General features: G+C 47.9%; 2 protein-coding genes across 2 annotated transcripts in view; both read left to right on the forward strand.

Moving 5' to 3' along the window:
• CCL5 (C-C motif chemokine ligand 5) overlaps positions 1-3,498 on the forward strand; it is a 7,424-nt gene extending 3,926 nt beyond the window's left edge. The window contains exon 3 of the mRNA XM_040455180.1: positions 3,017-3,498. Coding sequence (XP_040311114.1) covers positions 3,017-3,104 — 88 coding nt within the window. The 3' untranslated portion in view covers positions 3,105-3,498. The remainder of the gene's footprint in view (positions 1-3,016) is intronic.
• A 1,021-nt stretch (positions 3,499-4,519) lies between these two features.
• Positions 4,520-17,732, forward strand: HEATR9 (HEAT repeat containing 9). The gene is made up of 15 exons (XM_040455181.1): positions 4,520-4,852; positions 5,996-6,045; positions 7,755-7,936; positions 8,196-8,322; positions 8,530-8,586; positions 8,778-8,834; positions 9,484-9,541; positions 9,886-10,049; positions 13,451-13,633; positions 14,261-14,353; positions 14,463-14,582; positions 15,659-15,732; positions 16,422-16,473; positions 16,916-17,002; positions 17,245-17,732. Exons 1-15 carry the CDS (start codon positions 4,765-4,767, stop codon positions 17,623-17,625), a joined length of 1,773 nt encoding a protein of 590 aa, XP_040311115.1. The 5' UTR covers positions 4,520-4,764; the 3' UTR covers positions 17,626-17,732.
• The last annotated feature ends 488 nt before the right edge of the window (positions 17,733-18,220 follow it).

Below are 18,220 nucleotides of genomic sequence, written 5' to 3' on the forward strand. Positions count from 1 at the left end.
GAGGGACAGAGAGAGACAGAGCATGAACGGGGGAGGGGCAGAGAGAGAGGGAGACACAGAATCGGAAACAGGCTCCAGGCTCTGAGCCATCAGCCCAGAGCCTGACGCGGGGCTCAAACTCACGGACCGCGAGATCGTGACCTGGCTGAAGTCGGACGCTTAACCGACTGCGCCACCCAGGCGCCCCTTTTTTTTTTAATTTTTAAAAAATGTTTATTTTTGAGAGAGAGAGAGAGAGAGAGAGAGTGCAAGTGAGGGAGGGGCAGAGAAAGATGGAGACACATGGGGCCTGAACCCATGAACCTTGAGATTATGACCTGAGCTGAAGTCGGACACTCAACCGACTGAGCCACCCAGTCACCCCGGAATTTTTTTATATAGGAGGAAAGGGTCTCTTGATACTAGAGTGGCAATCTATAGCAGAGTCTTGGTGAGCACTGGCTCCAGAGCTAGTCAGTCTTTGTTAGAGTCCCAGCTCTGCCCCTAGGCAGTTGCAGGAGCTTGCATCCATCAGTTAACCTCTCTGAGCCTCCGTTTCTTCATCTGCAAAATGGAGTGAAATAGGAGTTCTTCCCTCACTGGGTCAAAGTGAGAATAATGAAATGAAAAACAATATTAGAACATTCCCTGGCACACAGTTGTACCTGATATGTGTTAACTGCTCTTCCTCCTCCAAATATATGATTATATACATAGAAGTGACAAGTAAAACTTGATGAGTGAATGCAATTCGTTCACTAACTCATTCAATAAACATCCATTAAGCCCTAGGCCCAGCGACTTGGGGCAGAAAAAACATAGAGGGGCACCAGGGTGGCTCAGCTGGTTAAGCGTCTGACTCTTGACTTCAACTCAAATCATGATCTCAAGGTTTGTGGCGTTCAGGCCCCATATTGGACTCTGTGATGATGGTGCAGAGCCTGCTTTGGGATTCCCTCACTCTCCCTCCCTCTCTGCCCCTCCCCTACTCATGTTTGCTCTCTCTCTCTCAAAATAAATAAACATTAAAAAACAAAACAAAACAGGACTCAGTCAGTTAAGTGTCGGATGCCAGCTCAGGTCATGTGCTCACAGTTCGTGAGTTCGAGCCCTGCATTGGGCTCTCCACTGTCGGCACAGAGCCCACCTCAGATCCTCTGTCTCCCTCTCTCTCTGTCCTTCCCCCACTCTCTCTCAAAAATAAATAAAAACATTAAACACACACACACAGAAAAGGGCAGCAATTTTGAGAACACCTGTTCTCAAGGGGGCAGGTGAAGGTGGTTGCTCCCAAGAGAACAAGTAGAAAGGCAGGAGGGAAACCAGGCAAGTAGGGGGTCCCCAAAATGGGGGCAGGGAGAGAAGCTTGGCCAGGAGGAGTTGTTCTCCAGTCTCACATTCTTTAGGAGGAAACGGAGGCCTGAGAAACAAACCCTCACCCCAGATATTTGTTTCCTGCCCTTTTGATTTCCTGGCCACAGGCTAAGGGGGCTGAGGCCAGAGGATGGCAAGTCTACAGGACTTCCTGTCTGACTTCTGGCTGAACAACAGCAGGGTCTTGGTCTGGCTCCCTCAGCACCCGAATCAGAAAACAAACACTAGGAGGCACGAGAGCCCACAATATTCTGTCTCCCCACCCCCTCCCTCTGCACACTAGAGCGGAAGAAAGAGAGATGGTCAAGGGGCTCTGAGTCTCAGAAAAGGAGAGGCAGCTTCCTTGAGAGCAAGCACTATTCAGGACAGAGCCTAAAAAGAAACCAAGAAATCCTCGTTCTCACCAGACAACCTAAGCCTTCACTTTGAAAACACTTGGCCTCATAATGTTTGGAGAAAGGTCCAAGTAGACAGGGCTGGCCCAAAAGGAACATGTTAATTGGCACAGCACCGCTATCCAGGCCATGGTTTCCACCCCTGCACCTCTCCCCTGCTCCCCATAGAACCAGTCTCCCAGCAAACAGATGAGACAGGCAGCTGGACCAAGCCCCAGCCCCACAGGCTTTGATACCTCCAACGCATGCTGTCAACACCTGTAGAGATAAGGCCTCTCGCTCTCAGAGGCCTCTGCATTCTGGCCAGTTAACTGGTAGAAGTGCTTTGACGCTGGCAATATCTGGGGACCTTCAACCTCTGTGAGCACGATGCCCAGTACAAGGACCTTTGGTGTCATGTTGGTCTGATCCATCCTAAAGAAGAGGTCCCATAACATTCCAATAATAATACATGTGTGGTATTCCAAAACTCCCACATACTAAGTTTCACGACAACAGTGCAAAGTAGGAATTATCTCTACTTATATATTTTTAAGTTTATTTATTTATTTGGTGGCGGGGAGGGAGAGAGAGAATCCCAAGCAGGCTCTGCGCTATCAGCACAGAACCCAACTCAGGGTTCAATCTCATAAACTGTGAGATCATGACCTGAGCCAATATCAAGAGTCTGACGCTTAACTGACTGTGCCACCCAGGTGCCCCTCTCTATGTATTTTAGAGGTAAACAAATAGATTCAGAGGCCTTAAGTTATTTGCCAGGTTAAGTGGTAAAATCCAGACTCAGGTTCATGTCCTTTCATTCACCCCCACATGCGGAGATGTACTCATTTGTTGAGTATCTACCCTGTGCCAGACACTGTTATCTAAAGAAAAATCACATGTTTACCACTTCTTATGTCTCACCTACTCAACCGTCACTCAGTTCCTAGAAGACACCTCTTTGCTCTACATCTAGAGCACCCAGCACAGGGTCTGAGACAAAGAAGTTCAGAGAAAAGGCTAGTGGTTGACCAGCTCAACCCTGGACCCCTCAGATTCCATATCCCCTTAGCTCTCCAGGCTGCATATGTTTGTGTGGGAGTTAAAATGCACACAGATCTGCTTCTGGCTTGGAGCCATATGACCCAAGAGAAGAGGAAACATCCTTTCCTTAGAAGCTACAAATCCAATCTCATGGAGCTTCAAGAATGCTCCACCCCAGTACCATTATCCCCAAACCTGGCTGTCCGGGTGCTGACCAGATTTCATCCTGTTCTCTTCTCCCACAGCTTTGTCACCCGGAGGAAGCGCCAGGTGTGTGCCAACCCACAGAAGAAATGGGTGCGGGACTACATCAACTCTTTGGAGATGAACTAGGATGGAGGGCACCTAGAACCTGAACTTGTGCAAAGTTTCCTGCTGCTTCTTGTTTATGTCCTAACTAGCTTGGGAAAGTCCCCACCCACCCCTACTCCCACTCCCTCCTGGGAGGGTGCATATTCCACCACTAAGCAGCAGTTATAAAAGCCTCCTCCATCTAAAGCTTCCAAGAGTTCCTGAGGCTCTGCCTTATGCACAGAAAGTCTCTTGGCTCTGAGCTTCAGGCTGCAGCTCTGCCATCAGAAAGGAAGTCAGTATGTCTCTGGAGGCGAAGAAGGGAGAAAGACTGGGCTTCCTGTAGCCAAATCTCCCCTCGCAGCCCCTTCGCTGTGAAGGGCTGACTGGCAAATGTGAGAAATCAGCTTTCCATTAAAATTCTCGTCGCAGTTACCAAGCAGGCTCCTGGTTTGATTTTCAATATTTGACACTGAATTTAGTGGCCATGTCTTTTAGTGACTTTTAACACACTTTTTTTTTGTCTTCAAGTATTTCTTTCTTAGGAGTTCAGATCAAATCTTTGTAGAATATTTCATAGTTTGGATCTGCCTGATCGTTTCCTCATAATTAGATCCAGGTTAAACATTTTGAGCAGGAACACCGCATGGGTGCCGCTGTCTCAGTGCAGCACATCAGGGTACATGTCAGCTTACTGGTGGTCATGTGGAGTCTCATGGGCTTACTGGTGGTGATGTTGAGTCTGATGGCCTGGCGGCTCATGTTTTCTTGCCACAGCCAGCTCCCTGCTGTGTGCCAGGCACTATGCCAGGCATGGGGGGGTTGCGGAGGGGTGGAGAGTGGAGAGGTGAATGAGCCACAAGCCACAATCTTTACCTTTAGGCAGATTAAATGTATGATACACACCTAAAAGGAAGCAATTGTTCAAAAGGCTGTGGTCACACTGGGGTGGCGGTGGTGGAGGGGAAGGATACCACTGAAGGAGGTGAGGAGGGGGGCCCAGGCAGACAAAAGAGACTTCAGAGATGAGATAACCTTTAAATGGAATTGGAAAGATTGGAGAAACAGTTTAGCAGGTAGGAAAGGAAAGGACTTGCAGGTAGAGCGAACAACATATGCAAAAGTAGGAGGTCTGGAAGGCAGCTCGTCATGACACAGACAAAAGCCCAGTCTCTTGCTGCCAAGGAGGGAGGTGCGTATATAAAAGGGGCTTTCCCGTTCCTGCCATTTTCCTGGTGACTAATCCTAAGAACCACCCCTGCCCCTCACATGGGCTGATATGAGCTTGACAGTTCACCAAATGCTTTGACTCTCCTTCGCATTTATGCCTCACCTCAGCCCCTCTGACTCCCAGATGGACATGACTTTCCAGCTTTTCAGATGAGGAAACTGAAGCTCCTAGAGGTAAAGCGACTGGCTCAAGGCCACAGCCGTTAGATGCCAAGGGTCAGGGGCGGAGCTGGAGAATGGAATCGGAGAGGGGTTGGGGGCGGAGCTGGAGAATGGAACCGGAGTCTTCCATTTACCTAGGAGACCTGGTTGCTCAAAACATTCAGAAGCTTCTACCCACAGAAGCCCCGACTCCTCACCAATCCCTCTTGTGCCACAGAGGACAGGTCTCCCCCAGCTGTTCCCCCACATTCTCAACAGTCCTGTACTGCCCTGTCTGGGCTCCCTCTGGCCCCGCCAGGAGAAGAAGACGATGGCCTACGAAATATCAGCTGACATCCTTGACATCGCCACGTCGATGTTCAAGTACCCATGGCTGGAGTACCCAGAGAGGACCAAAGGTGAGGCTGGAATACAGACAGGAACAGAATCAAGGTGGGGCCTGAAAAGAAAAGCTCTCTGGCTCCCTCTCCCAGACACAGGTCTGGTGAGTTCAACAAATCCACAGGAAGGGTCAGGGCAGGCCATTGGACACTTTGATGGCTCCCCACAGCCTTCAAAGTAAGTCACCAGGGCCCTCGAAGATGGGACATCTGTGTGTCCCCCCAGCTTCTGCTCACCTCTCTGCACCCTGCTCTCTACCCAATTCCCCACCTCCCAGTCTTTGAAAGAATTTGTTCCCTGAACCTAACACTCTTCCCCCTTATCTATCTGGCTACCCCCTATGTGGATTAAAGACTGAGCCTGTGTATGATCGCCTCTGGAAAACCTTCCCTGATCCCCACAGCCAGAGTAGGGGGGCCTTCATCTGTACCACCTGTGCCTGTATCTTCACATTTTTCTCCCTTTGTTAGTTACTAGTAAACAGTTGTCTCACCAGCTAGACCAGTGGTTCTCAAAGTGTGTCCCCAGGACAAACAGCATCAGTATCTTGTTAGAAATGTAAATTCCCAGCCCCCATTCCAGATCTACTGAATCTATACTCAGACTGAGTGCCAGAAATTGATTTTAACAAGCTCCCCAGATGATTCTATGGCACACTCAAGGTTGAGAACCACTGAACAAGTGGTTCACCATCAGCTGTACATTAGAATCCTCTGGGGAGGGGTACCTGGGTGGTTCAGTCGGTTAAGCTCCAACTCTTGGTTTCGGCTCAGTTCATGATCTCACAGTTCGTGAGTTTGAGCCCCGCATCAGGCTCTGCACTGTTGGGATTCTCTCTCTCTCTCTCTCTCTCTCTCTCTCTCTCTCTTCTCTCTCTCTCTCTCTCTCCCCCTCCCTCCCTCCCTCTCTCTCTGCCCCTCTGCAACTTGTGCTCTCTCCCTCTCAAAATAAATAAATAAATATTAAAGGAAAAAACAATCCTCTGGGGAACTCTCTAAAATACCTAAGCCCTATCCCCAGAGAATCAAATTCAATTAGTCTAGCATAGGGCCGAAGCAGGTTAAAAGTTCCCCCCAGTAATTTTAATACACAGTGTTCACTAAATGCTGAATAAGTGAATGCCTAAAAGGGTGATTCCTAGCCCACCATTTGTACCACAGAACTCAGAAAAGCCATGGCTCCTGTTCGCCTGCCCTTGTCCCGCTACCAGGTAAGACCCCTAACTTTTGCCACCCTGGGAACTTTGTTGAAGTAGGAGCGTCAGCAGATGGTCCCTTTTCATTAAGGTCAGTTCACAGAACCCTTACACACTCACCCCTGGGGCTTCCACTAACTCTGTGTGACCTTGGACAAGTCACTTTCCCTCCCTGAGTCTCAGGAGCTTCCTCTGTCACAGGCTCCCTGTCCTGCTCCATTTGTAGAGTTGCTACAACATATTATCTGTAAGGCCTGGGCTATGCAGGCAGTGCTTAATAATGAGTCATCATTATTCATTAACACAGGGATCCTCATAGTTAGAGTTGCCAAATAAAATACAGGATGCCCAACTAAATTTGAATTTCAGATAAACAATGAATACTTTTTTAGTATAAATATGTCCCAAATAGGGTATCGAATACCTAAAATCTAAATTTAACTGGACGTCCTGTTTTTCATTTGCTTGGTTTTCACTAAATCTGACAACCCTGCTCATTGTGAATCAATACTACACTTTCTGAAAAAATGGCAAAGATTTGACAATCTTCACTATGATCTTCTCAATCACCAAACTGAAAACCACTGGCTGAAGCCCCTCTTCTTTGTGGCTCAAAGAACTGACTCTGAGGAAGACTGGAGAAGAAATAGGAATGAATCCAAGCCAAATCTGCAGAGAAAGCCCCTGACCTACACACAACCTTTCACTACAATCAGAGCTACAGTTTCACAACCATTTAAAAGATAGATTTTTTTTAAGTTTATTTATTTTGTGAGAGAACATGTACATGAGTGGGGGAAGGGCATAGAGAGGGAGAAAGAGAGAGAATCCCAAGCGGGCTCCATGCTGTCAGCGTGGAGTCCAACACGGGGCTCGATCCCATGAACCCTAAGATCGTGATCTGAGCCAAAACTAAGAATCGGGCACTTAACTGAGCCACCCAGGCGCCCCTAAGAGATAGAGTATTTAAAGAAATTCTGCTTTTCCAATGACACTGTTAAATTCCATGAGAGCAGGGTAACACCTGCCTCCCCGGCACCTAGGACAATGCTTGGCACTTAGGTGCTCAGTAAGTACCTGCTGCATGCCTGAATGAAGGAGCAGTAGCCTGTCTTTTCCCCTCTTTACTCCACATCTGCCTCGCCCCTTGCCTTTCCCATCTCCTTGCCCTGATGGCCTTCTCAAAGTGCTCTGAGATCCTCAAAAAACCAAACTGTGTACTAAGACTGGTTTACAGATCAACAATGGCTTCACAATCTTTATCCCATTTGTCCTTTGCAACAACGGGTACAGAAAGAACAAGGATTATTAGCTCCACTCTGCAGATGAGAAGACTGAGATCTTGGTGGGTGAAGCAACTTGCCCAAGTCACACAGGGTAGGGGTAGGAAGTCCCGGACTCTAGCTCAGATGAGAGACTGAAGGGTGTCTCTCTTACCTAGTCCCTTTTTTTTTTTTTTAATGTTTATATATTTTAAGAGAACGAGAAGGGGAGGGGCAGTGAGAGAGGGAGAGAATCCCAAGCAGACCCCTGACTGTCAGCACAGAGGCCTACATGCGGCTTGATCCCACGAACCATGAGATCATGACCTGAGCCGAAATCAAGAGTCGGGATGCTTAACTGACTGAGCCACCCAGGCATCCCACCTAGTCCCTTCTTATCCTGGTCCTTTTCCTGGCTGAGGAACACCCCCCTGCCACTGTTGTGCCACTCACACCCCCCAGATGCCAAAGGAGGAGTTTCCCCCTAGCCCAGAGTGCTGGAGGCAGCACCCAAGCAAGCCACTTTCAGTGCCTTACTGCTACTTCAAGAAGCCTGAGGTCTACACACACTGGCACACCCTATATGATAAGCGACAAGAACGGGAGGCCGAGAAGATGCTGCGGAAAATGAGAGATCACCCTAGGTGTGTTTTGACCTTTCCTCTTCTCCAGACCCTCCACACTTTCTGGGAAAGAGAAGAAGGAGAAGGTAGGAGTGGGAGAGGGGGTGGGGCAAGCCCAGCTTATAGATCCCAGAGAGGACCCTGGGGTAGGAGGAGGCTCATCCGTCTTCCTCTGGTCCCATCTCTGAGCTGGGCTGAGGATCAAGGGCAGAGGAGAGTTTGTGAAGTAGGAGGGAGGGAACAAGGGGTCCAAGGCCAGCCTGTGCAATTTCTCACACAGGCAACTCAAAGAGGGCACCCCCATCCAAAAATTCCATCTCCCTATGAGCAAGCTGACTATACAATCTCAGATGGGATCCAAGCCCTCAGACCCTGCTGGGGACCCCCTGAAGTGGCAAAGATTAAAGGTCAGGGACCACGGTGGGAGGGAGAATGGGGGGACTCCCTTTGTGGGTGTCCTTACCTTGGGCTCACATTATCCTTCAGCCCTCAGTCCCTGCCTGCAAAATGGAGGGAGGAAAGGAAAAGGGACTGGATTGGATGAGCACCTGTTTGAAGTTCTACAACTATATTTATCCCTTTCTTCCTTTCCACTGGCTCCCTTGGATGGGCAGGAACTCACAAAAAGCCTGGAATCTCCCAGAGAGCCTGAGCAATTCTATGCAGCACAGGTGAGAGGTGGCAAGGGTGGTGGAGCATAGTCACAGGAGCTAGCTGAGCTGGGGAGGAGAAAGATGCTGGGGGAAGAAGTGAGGGAGGGAGGAGGTATTCCAAGGCAAAACTCCAGCTGTATCCAAAGGACAGTAACTCACAGGGGTGCTGCCTGAGGGCTCTTCCCTTTCCTCCACCCCTGTTCCTGCAGGCTCTGGGGTGCCTGGGCGTCAGTGAGCAGTTTGTCATGGAGGCACTATGGCAGGTGGTGAGTCTGAGGCCACATGAAGCTCATGCTGAGGTGTGTAGAGCACGGGCACATGGGCACAGACAAGGCTTGCCAGGGTGCAACGATGCTGGGTCAGATGCAGGGAGGAGAGCTGCCAGTGTGCAGCATGCACTATCTCATGCCCTTGGCTTCTCTGAAGGACAGCTTGATGGGGATGGAGGAATGTGAAGGTCCCCTTTGTCTAACAGAAAGACCCTCAACTGAAAAACCAGGAAAGAACTTGGACTGAGTTCATTCTCTACCTTAACTGATTTAATCCCCCGTGTTTATATGCCAATTTATAATGGGGAACATGCTTTCTTGTCCATATTCTCATTTAAATCTTACAAACTAGGAATAGGTGGTAGTATCTGCACTTTTCTAAAGATAAATGGAAGCTCTGAGAGGCCAGGTGACTTGCCCAAGGCCACATGGCTACTAGATACCGGATAGGGATTTGAACGAAAGTCTTACTCCCAAGTTGTGTTCCTTCCATTGCACCGCCCTGCCTGTACTCTATGTTTGAGCATAGACAGGTCACTCTCTAGACTTGGTCTCCTCATTTGTAAATGAAAAGTTGAGATGATTCTGAAAGCTCTGACATTCCATCAACTTATGGCATGTTTCCACCACCTGCCTCTTAAATCAGGCCCAAACCAGTTCAGAGAAAGTGAAGTCTGAGGCCTGTCGAAGCCTGGCCCTCCTAGGTGAGTGTGTCCTCTCCCTGGGGCGGGTCGGGGGGTAGGGAGAAGTAGGGAAAGGTGAGAAAGGAAGCAGAGGAGCTCCTTTCCCCTTTGAGTAAGGAAAGTCACTTCAGCCTAGCACTGTGGGCAGAGAGAGGAAAGTGGGGTGAAAAGAGAGAAGAGACAGGAGGGAGAGAGAGGGCCCCTGGAACTGCAGCCATGCATGAGTGTCCTGAGAAGATGGGTAACACCTCAGGACCTAGTACTTAGAACTTCTGTCTTGAGGGCACAGTCGAGTCAAATGAATCCTGGCAGAGAAGAACAGTCCCTGAGGCTCTGCCCTGACCTGAGGACCCTCCCTGTCCAAGGTTGCCTGAATAAGCACGTGATCCAGGTTCTCATCACACAGTTGAAGGGGCAAAATGAGGAGGAAAGGATGGATTCTCTGACACGGCTACGAGTGGCTCTCAACTCCCAGGCTGCTGTCCCCAAAGACAAGGTGACTAGGAGGAGAGTCAGTAACTGGGGCAAGGTAATTGATGGTGTTGGCTGGGGTTAGGTCAGGGAGAAGGTAACCCGGCTCCTAGCCTTGATGGGAGGAGACACTGTCTTTGTGGAGTTCCCTGTGGAATAGCTTCCCTGCACAGAAGCACTGGCATAGCCACTTCGTGGTCACAAGAGCTCTGACAAGCCAGCTTTCAGAGCCGCAGTGTGTCCATTTCTAAACTCTTGACAGTAACTACACTCATCGTGGTGAGCACTGAGTAACGTACAGAATTGCTGAATCACTATATTGTACACTGAAACCAACATAAAAATTAATGGATTAGGGGCGCCTGGGTGGCTCAGTCAGTTGAGCATCTGACTCTTGATTTTGGCTCAGATCATGATCCCGGGGTCGTGGGATGGAGCCCTGTGTCCTGATCTGTGCTGAGTGTGGAGCCTGCTTGGGATTCTCCCTCTCTCCCTCTGCCCCTCTCCCTAGCTTGCACTCTCACCCTCTTTCTAAAACTAAAAACCAATAATGGATTAAACCAATAAATAAAATGAAGATAGTAATTATAGCAATGTTGGGAAGACTAAATGCAATAATGTAGGTGAAGCATCTAGTTCAACGCCTGTGCTTTTTAAGTGGTAATCATTATCATCCTTAAAAACCTACTAAAGAAAAAACCTCTCTCAAGAGGGGAAAGGGATCAAGAGTCTGCTGACACTAATCAAAAATTTTCCCCTTTTAGGATCCTCTTACTTTGATCCCATCACTGTTCCACGTGAAGTAGAATTCATCATCCATCCATTTACTCAACAAATATATATTAAACAGCTATCACATGCCAGGCACTGTCCTAGGCCCTTGAGATACATCAGTGAACTAAACAGGCTAAGATCCCCTGCTCTTGTGGAGCTTACCTTCTAGTCGAGGAGATATTTAATAACCAATAAACTTAATTATATAGTATGTTACAGGTAACCAGTGCAGTGGAAAAATTACATAGCAGGGTGAGGATGATCAGGAATGCCAAATGGAGACAGGAACAGGTCATAGTTTTAAACCCAGAAGGGAGGGAAGGCCTCATTTAGAAGGGGTCATCTGAGCAAAGACATAAAGAGGGTCAAGGCATTAGCCTTGTAGGTTGTCTGAAAGAAGGTATTCCCGGCAGAAGGACCAATCAATGAAGAGACCCTGAGGCAGGAGCATGCTTGGATGGTCAAGGGACAGCAAGGAGGCCAGTGTGGCTGAAGCGGAGTGGGAATAGAGAAAGCAGTAGGAAATGAAGATATGTCAAAGTAGTAAACAGGAGACTCAATTATACTAGATCTACTAGATCTACTAGATCTACTAGATCCACTAGACTAGATCATACTAGGTCATTGCTTTCTGGACTTTAGTATTTGGGCTTTTCACTCTGAGTGAAGTAAGAAGCCATTACACATTTTGAGCAAAGCAGTGACATGATCTAGCTTACATTTCAAAAGGTTCACTATGACTGCTGTTCTGAGAAATATGGGGAGGTGTCAGGTGTAAGCAGAAAGACCAATTAGGGGCTACTAAAGCAATCCTGGTGAGATATAAATGTGGCGTGGACCACGGTGGTTGCAGTGGGGCTAGTAAAATTCTGACAGGTAGAATGTGAACTATAAAAGACAGTGAGGAAACAAGGATGAAGCCAAGGTTTTGGCCTAGCAGCTGAAGGATGGAGTTGTTATCAACTAAGATGGAGAAAGCTGCAGGTGGAACAGGTTTGAAGGCAGTATCGGAAGTCCTGTTTTGGACAAGTTATGTTTGAGATGTCTATTGGACCTCCAAGGGAGACAGCAGGTAAACAGTTGTATGTACAATTTGGAGTTTAGAAGTCTGAACTAGAGAAAGGAATTTATAAGTTGTTGGCATACAGACAGCATTTAATGTCATTCAATTAGATGAGGTCAGTAGAACCAAGAATCAAGTCTAGGGGCATCCCAACATTAAGAGCTCAGGGAGAAGAAGAAGAACCAGGAAATAATGATAGGTGGCCAATAGGTAGGAAGACAACTCAAGAGTCTTGAGATTCTGAAAATCAAGTGAAAAACATATATCAAGGAAACAAATCAACTGTATCGAATAATATAAGGACTGAGGATCAATACACAGATTAACTATGCAGGAATCCTTGAATATCTTAACAAGAACAATTTTGGTGGGGGTGGGTATAGGTCTGACATAATGAGTTTAAGAGTGAACGGGAGGAAAGAAATTAGAGATGGCAAGAATGGACAATTTTCCAAGTGTTGTTGGAAAGGGCTGTAGTTGGTACTGGGGGTGGATTTTAGAAAAAAGAAAAATAACAGCATGTTTCTATTCTAAGGGATAATGATCCAGTAGTCAGAAAAATGATAATTTTGAAGGGAGAAGTAAGAGTTGTGCACAAATGTTCTTGATTTGGTGAGAAGAGATGAAATCTAACACACAAGTAGAGAGATTGACTTTAGATAGATGGTCAGAGTACCCAGTAGTAAGAGGAAGGGAAGAACATATACGTGCAGGTGTCGAAAGTTGGATAGAAATGGTGGTTAGGTGTCTTTGGAACTTCTTTTCTAGTTGCTTTTATTTGCTCAGTAAAGAAGCAAGGTCATCAGCTGAGAATAAGAACAGAGGAAGAAGTGTTAGAGGTTCCAAAAGGACAGGGTGTGAATCAGGAGAGGGAAAAAGACTTGCCCAAGGAAAAACAGTACGGTTACTAGGTAGGACTAAGGGTCTATGTGAGGTTTGTGTTCATACGTTTAAAGCAAGATCAGCCATCATGACTGTGGGCTTTTCTCCAGAAAGTACAGGCACAAAGTGGGAAGTTGACTACAATGAAGCAAGAAGAGGTAAAGGAGTTGAGTGAGGCAGAGAAGTGACTATAGTAGGACCATGAAGTTTAAGCTGGGTAGAGAGTGAAGAAAATGAGCAATAAAAAGGTGCTCAGTGAATTGTTAACCCTTGTGGAGTCCAACGATTACTGGCATCAGGAAGTTAGCTGGAAAGATAAGCGGTGATGGTCAGAGAATGGGATCCATAAAATGGAGATCATGGAGAAGCCGTAGTAATGGGTAATGATAAAAACCCGAGAATTAGGGGCTGACACAGAATGAAGGACAAGGTTATTGGATAGCAGGAGTGGGATCAATGGCATGTATATTTTTTAAATGTCAGGAATTAAGACAGCAGAAGTGTTAAAGAGAATGACATCCATCCATCCAGGATGGATGTCATAGAGAAATGAAGGGATATGACCTAGGAGCATGTGGATGACAGCAAAAATAAGGGGACATGGGTAAATTAATCTGATGACATGAGATTCATTTTAGGGAGGAAGAAGAATGCTCTGGAAGTAAGAGTGAACTGCCCTCTTAACAATGTCTGGATGAAGATATAGTTCCCCTGGCTATTTCACTTCTTGTCTCCCTCAGAGAACTCAAGTCGGGGATGAAGAGAAGTTGGTGCCTGTTCTGCAGATGCTGATAAAGAAGTCATCAAATGAAGCAGCTGTGGAGGCAGCCTTGTGCTTGGGTTTCCTGAGGCCCTGCAGCAAAACAGCCCAAGAGTTCTTGCTGCAATGCCTAAGCCAAGGGTCCAAAACCCAGCGGATGAAGGTGTGAGGGGCAGAAGGCTGGACTCCCTGGGGAGTGCTGGGGAACCAAAGGCCAGTGCTGACTTTGGTACAGTTTGGACCCCGTCATACTCAACCAAAGAAGTTTCAGCAGGGAACACTGTGGGGTCCTCTGTGTGTCTGTGAATATGTATATACATGAGTATGGGGTCACGTAGACATAAGCATACATGCACATGTCTGTGTATGTTTGATTTGAAATAGTGTTCATTTTAAATGTGCACATATGTGGGGCTCCTGGGTGGCTCAGTCGGTTAAGCGTCCGACTTCGGCTCAGGTCATGATCTCACAGTTCATGAGTTCGAGCCCTGTGTCGGGCTCTGTGCTGACAGCTTGGAGCCTGGAGCCTGCTTCACATTCTGTGTCTCCCTCTCTCTCTGCCCCTTCCCTGCTCATGCTCTGTCTCTGTCTCAAAAATAAATAAAAACATTAAAAAAAAATGTGCACATATGTGCACACATGAACTCATGCCCTCACTCAAGAGGCCAAGAGGCAGGAGAATGGACCCCAACTGTTCCCTGTGAGTTTTAGGCTCAGCCCTCAAGCCTACCTGGCCATCCAGATGCCTCTTGGCCCTGTACACCCCATCCCACCTGCCTGCCCCCCACAGGCACTTAGGATGCTGGTCAAGATGATGCATGTACACTCAGCCACAGTCATCAGGGCCATCCTAGACCAGCTGTGCTCTTCTAGTGTCCTGGAGGTAAGGTCTAAGGCTACCTAGCACCCTTCCTTCTCCAGCAATAGGATGGGAATGATGAAGAGGGATGATGAAGAGTCTATCCTTCATACCTCCCCACCTCTGCCCTTAGCACCGCTTTGAAGCCACCCAGATGCTCAAGACCATTGGACTGGAAAAGATCCAGGCACAAGGGCTGGAGGGATTCACATTTGACCTGCTCTGGAGGAAGACTTACAATGAACCTTTCCTTGTGAGACCAAAGCTCCCAAGCCCAGGCAACCCAAACCCGTCTCCTCTCCCTTCTCTGAAGACCTCCCTGATTTGGCTCCCATCACACTGCCCCAAAACGTATCACATTCACTCTAACGCATTCCCTGTTCCCCTAATGCAGCCCATGTTTTCAAGCCACCTTGCCTTTGCAAGGGAGGCAGTTCTCTCAGCACAATGACAAGTCAACCCTCCCTCCCTCTGCAAGGTGAAAACTATCTCATGCTATTATTCAGTCCCTCCCTCCTTCTGCCTGTCATAATACCATTGCTGCTGCAAGGCCAGTCCAAACACCTCCTATGGAAAGCTTTCCCAAATCACCTCCACCAGAATCAACCCTGCATTCCTCTGTGTTCCTTTGCTTTTATCTCTATTCTACCTTGTTACAGAACCAGCCACAGAATTTCCAAAGCCATTTTTCTGAAATGTAAATCAGATTGTGTCTCACCTCTGCATAAAATTTTTCAGTAGCTCCCCAGTGCCCTCAGAATGGCTTACATTGCCCTTCACCACCCAAGGCCTGCTCACCTCTCTAGCTTCAGCTTTCCCCACTCCCACTCACGGCCACACACCAGCTATGCTTAAGATCACCCTGTCCTGGTTTATACCTGCTATCTCAGTGTAACTCCTCAGAGTGCCCCACTCTGAAGAGTCTCGGTGTGGTCTCACCTAGCTACGCTGAACTCCTTTTTGTTTCCTTGCCTCTAAGCTTTTGTACATGCCCTCCTCTCTGCCCCAAAATCTCCCACCCCCACCCTTCTACTGGTTAACTCCCATCCACCTTTCAGGCTGCAGCTGAGGCATTGCTTCCTCCAGAACAACTTGCTGGTACCCAGACTGAGGAGGCCCTATTTTCACCCTATACTTAGCTCATTTGTAACACTTACGACAGTAGTGTACATGTCTACTCACGTAGTGTACATGTCTACTCACCCACACGCTTCCCCTACCAGACCTCAAGGCAAGGACCATACATAGCACAAGGTAAAGGTTTGTGAGCACTTAAAGGCACACTCCTGCATTCCTTTTCTCTACTGTCCCACCTTAATCCTTCTTCAGGCTATGAGGCAGGCTGTGGCTGAAACTGTGGAAGAGCTGAAGATGAAGCCTACGATGATGAACCTGGTGGAGGCGTGAGTGGCTCAGGCTGGCAGAAAGGGGCACAGGGTCAGAGAGAGCTGAGAATCTGATCCCAGTTCTCTTGCCTGTGCCCCTGGCCAAGTTACTTTGACCCCTGGAATTTTCATTGGCAAAAGGGTACTGCTAATACCTACCACTCAGGGCTGCTATAAAATATAAAACATAAAAGCTCGAATTAAGATGAGGACATGAAAGAGACCTGTAAAAGGTAGAGTTCTGGGGGCACCTGGGTGGCTCAGTTGGTTGAGCTTCCGACTTCAGCTCAGGTCATGATCTCATGGTCTGTGAGTTTGAGCCCTGCGTCGGGCTCTGTGCTGACAGCTCAGAGCCTGGAGCCTGCTTCAGATTCTGTGTCTCCCTCTCTCTCTGACCCTCCCCCACTCATGCTCTGTCTCTGTCTCAAAAATAAATAAACATTAAAAAATAAAAATAAAAAAATAAAAAGGTAGAATTCTGGACAGACGCAAGTCCTAATTGTCATTTGGTACCTCTTGGCAAATTGTATTATCTGCCTTTCCCTTCCCAGCCCCTTTCCTAACCCAAGAAACAAGAGGGAGAAATTGATGTAATCAGCATCACTCTCTGGCCTTGTGCTCGATTCACTCTGGGCTGTCAGAAGAAACAACCAGCCCTCCTCCTCCTACCCTCTAACTGGATAACACATTCACTTCCTTCCACACAGGCAACTAATGAACTCAAATGCCACTGCGCGCCAGGAAGCAGTCATCTCTTTGGTAAGGCCAGCCCTGCTTCTCTGACCAGATGTATTGATGGCAAGGGGAGTAGGCAATTGAGGGCAATTGCTTCAGGGAAGAAAGGACTGTAAAGTTTGGGGAGGTTTGGTGGTTTATATTAGAATTCCAGCCCTACCACGAATTCAGCAATGACCTTTTCTTCAGGATTGGAAGTAGGTGGGATAAGGGACAGGAGATGGGTATGAGAGGCATTGCTTAGGTATTGCAGAAATTGTCTTGACTCTTTCTGGTGAACAGTATGTACTGGAACCCAATGCGGTGGCCCCAAAAGGGAAGGAAAGGGATACACCTCAGCTGGGAAGCCACAGCTCCCCCTCTCTCCAGGCCAGATGACAGGGTCATCATGGAGACTAGAATGGAAAAGAGCACAGATGGGGCATCTTCCTAGGCTGACTACTTAGGCACATTCTGCCTCTGCCAGGGTGTCCTGGGGATCCACAGCCCACAAGTGTTCCACTTGCTGTTGGACATGCTAGATGCGGAAAAGAGCCAGGCTGTGAAGAACAGTGTAAGGCATTCCTGCCCACCTCTTCCTCTTCTCTACCCTTCCTCCAAGCCTCCCCCATCCATCCTTACCACTTGCTCTTTGTCAGGAGGGAGGAAAGGGAATAAGCCCTCACACACTATACCTTGACTTCATTCCATGGGACCCCAGTGGCCTGTGGCCAGAGCACCCCCTCACTGGGACACCCCCTCCCCTCCCAGCCTTAGCCTGAAGTAAACCAGCCATAGACCTTTGTTTCAATGCAGCTACAAGAAACATTAACTCTCCTGGCCTCAACTGATCCTTGGATCCAAAACAAGCTAAAGAACAAGGTTATCTTTGTATATGAAGCACCTAAGACCAATGAGGAGGCAGAGCCTACAAGGTTCCGGAAAGACCCTGAGAACCCAGAAGAGTTAAATATCCAAGACTTTCAACTAGCACAGCTGAACCCCTTGTTTATTGCAAAGTCCAGAGCCACATCAGACCAACAGAAAAAGCTGAGTGCCCAGAGAGAGTCTGCCTTCTATCTCACTTCTACCTTCCCAACATGTTTCTCTAAACCAAAACACAAGGCACAGGCCACAGGGCCCTGGGTGCCAGGGATCAGGAAGCAGCTCCAGATCCTTGCTAAAACCTCTAAATAGGTCAGTTCTTTGGGCCTAGCCCCCATTCTCTTCCTGATGTTACTTCTCAGGTTCCCCTGGGAAAACAACCTATACTTATCTTCCATGAATAAATGAGTGTCACTCTACCTACCACTGCTGTTCCTTTTGTCAGAGGCTGCACTGAAACTCCTGTCTCCACACTCTTGGTTAAGTGTTATTTATTTTTCATTTGTTTCAACCGTTTATTTATTTTTGAGACAGAGCATCAGCCAGGGAGGGGCAGAGAGAGGAGAGACAGAATCCAAAGCAGGCTCCAGGCTCTAAGCTGTCAGCACAGAGCCCGACCCGGAGCTCGAACCCATGAACCGTGAGATCATGATCTGAGCCAAATGATCTCAGACGCTCAACCGACTGAGCCACCCAGGTGCCCTGAGTATTAATTCACTCAGTCACATGTCCTCCTCAAAAAGGGAAAGAGAAGACAGAGACAGAGCTGTTCCAATGGCCAGTCTGCCTCCCTAAATCAAGCCCTTGTCTATACCCAGAATTTGATGAGCTTCTGCCTAGAATGGGCTGCAAACAGGAAAAACAGAAAATCCTGCAAAGCTGGACTCTTGGGCCATTTCCTCTTACT

Source organism: Herpailurus yagouaroundi, unplaced genomic scaffold, assembly GCF_014898765.1.
Source record: "Herpailurus yagouaroundi ecotype Mexico unplaced genomic scaffold, PumYag 215, whole genome shotgun sequence".
Lineage (NCBI taxonomy): Eukaryota > Metazoa > Chordata > Mammalia > Carnivora > Felidae > Herpailurus > Herpailurus yagouaroundi.

Bases quoted from the DNA above. Each gene is read 5' to 3' on its own strand.
- HEATR9 (XM_040455181.1), top strand. From the start codon at position 4,765: ATGGCCTACGAAATATCAGCTGACATCCTTGACATCGCCACGTCGATG. The intron at 9,542-9,885 runs GTGAGTGTGTCC...TCCCTGTCCAAG, and splicing joins TCGAAGCCTGGCCCTCCTAG to GTTGCCTGAATAAGCACGTG. The intron at 16,474-16,915 runs GTAAGGCCAGCC...TGCCTCTGCCAG, and splicing joins AGGAAGCAGTCATCTCTTTG to GGTGTCCTGGGGATCCACAG.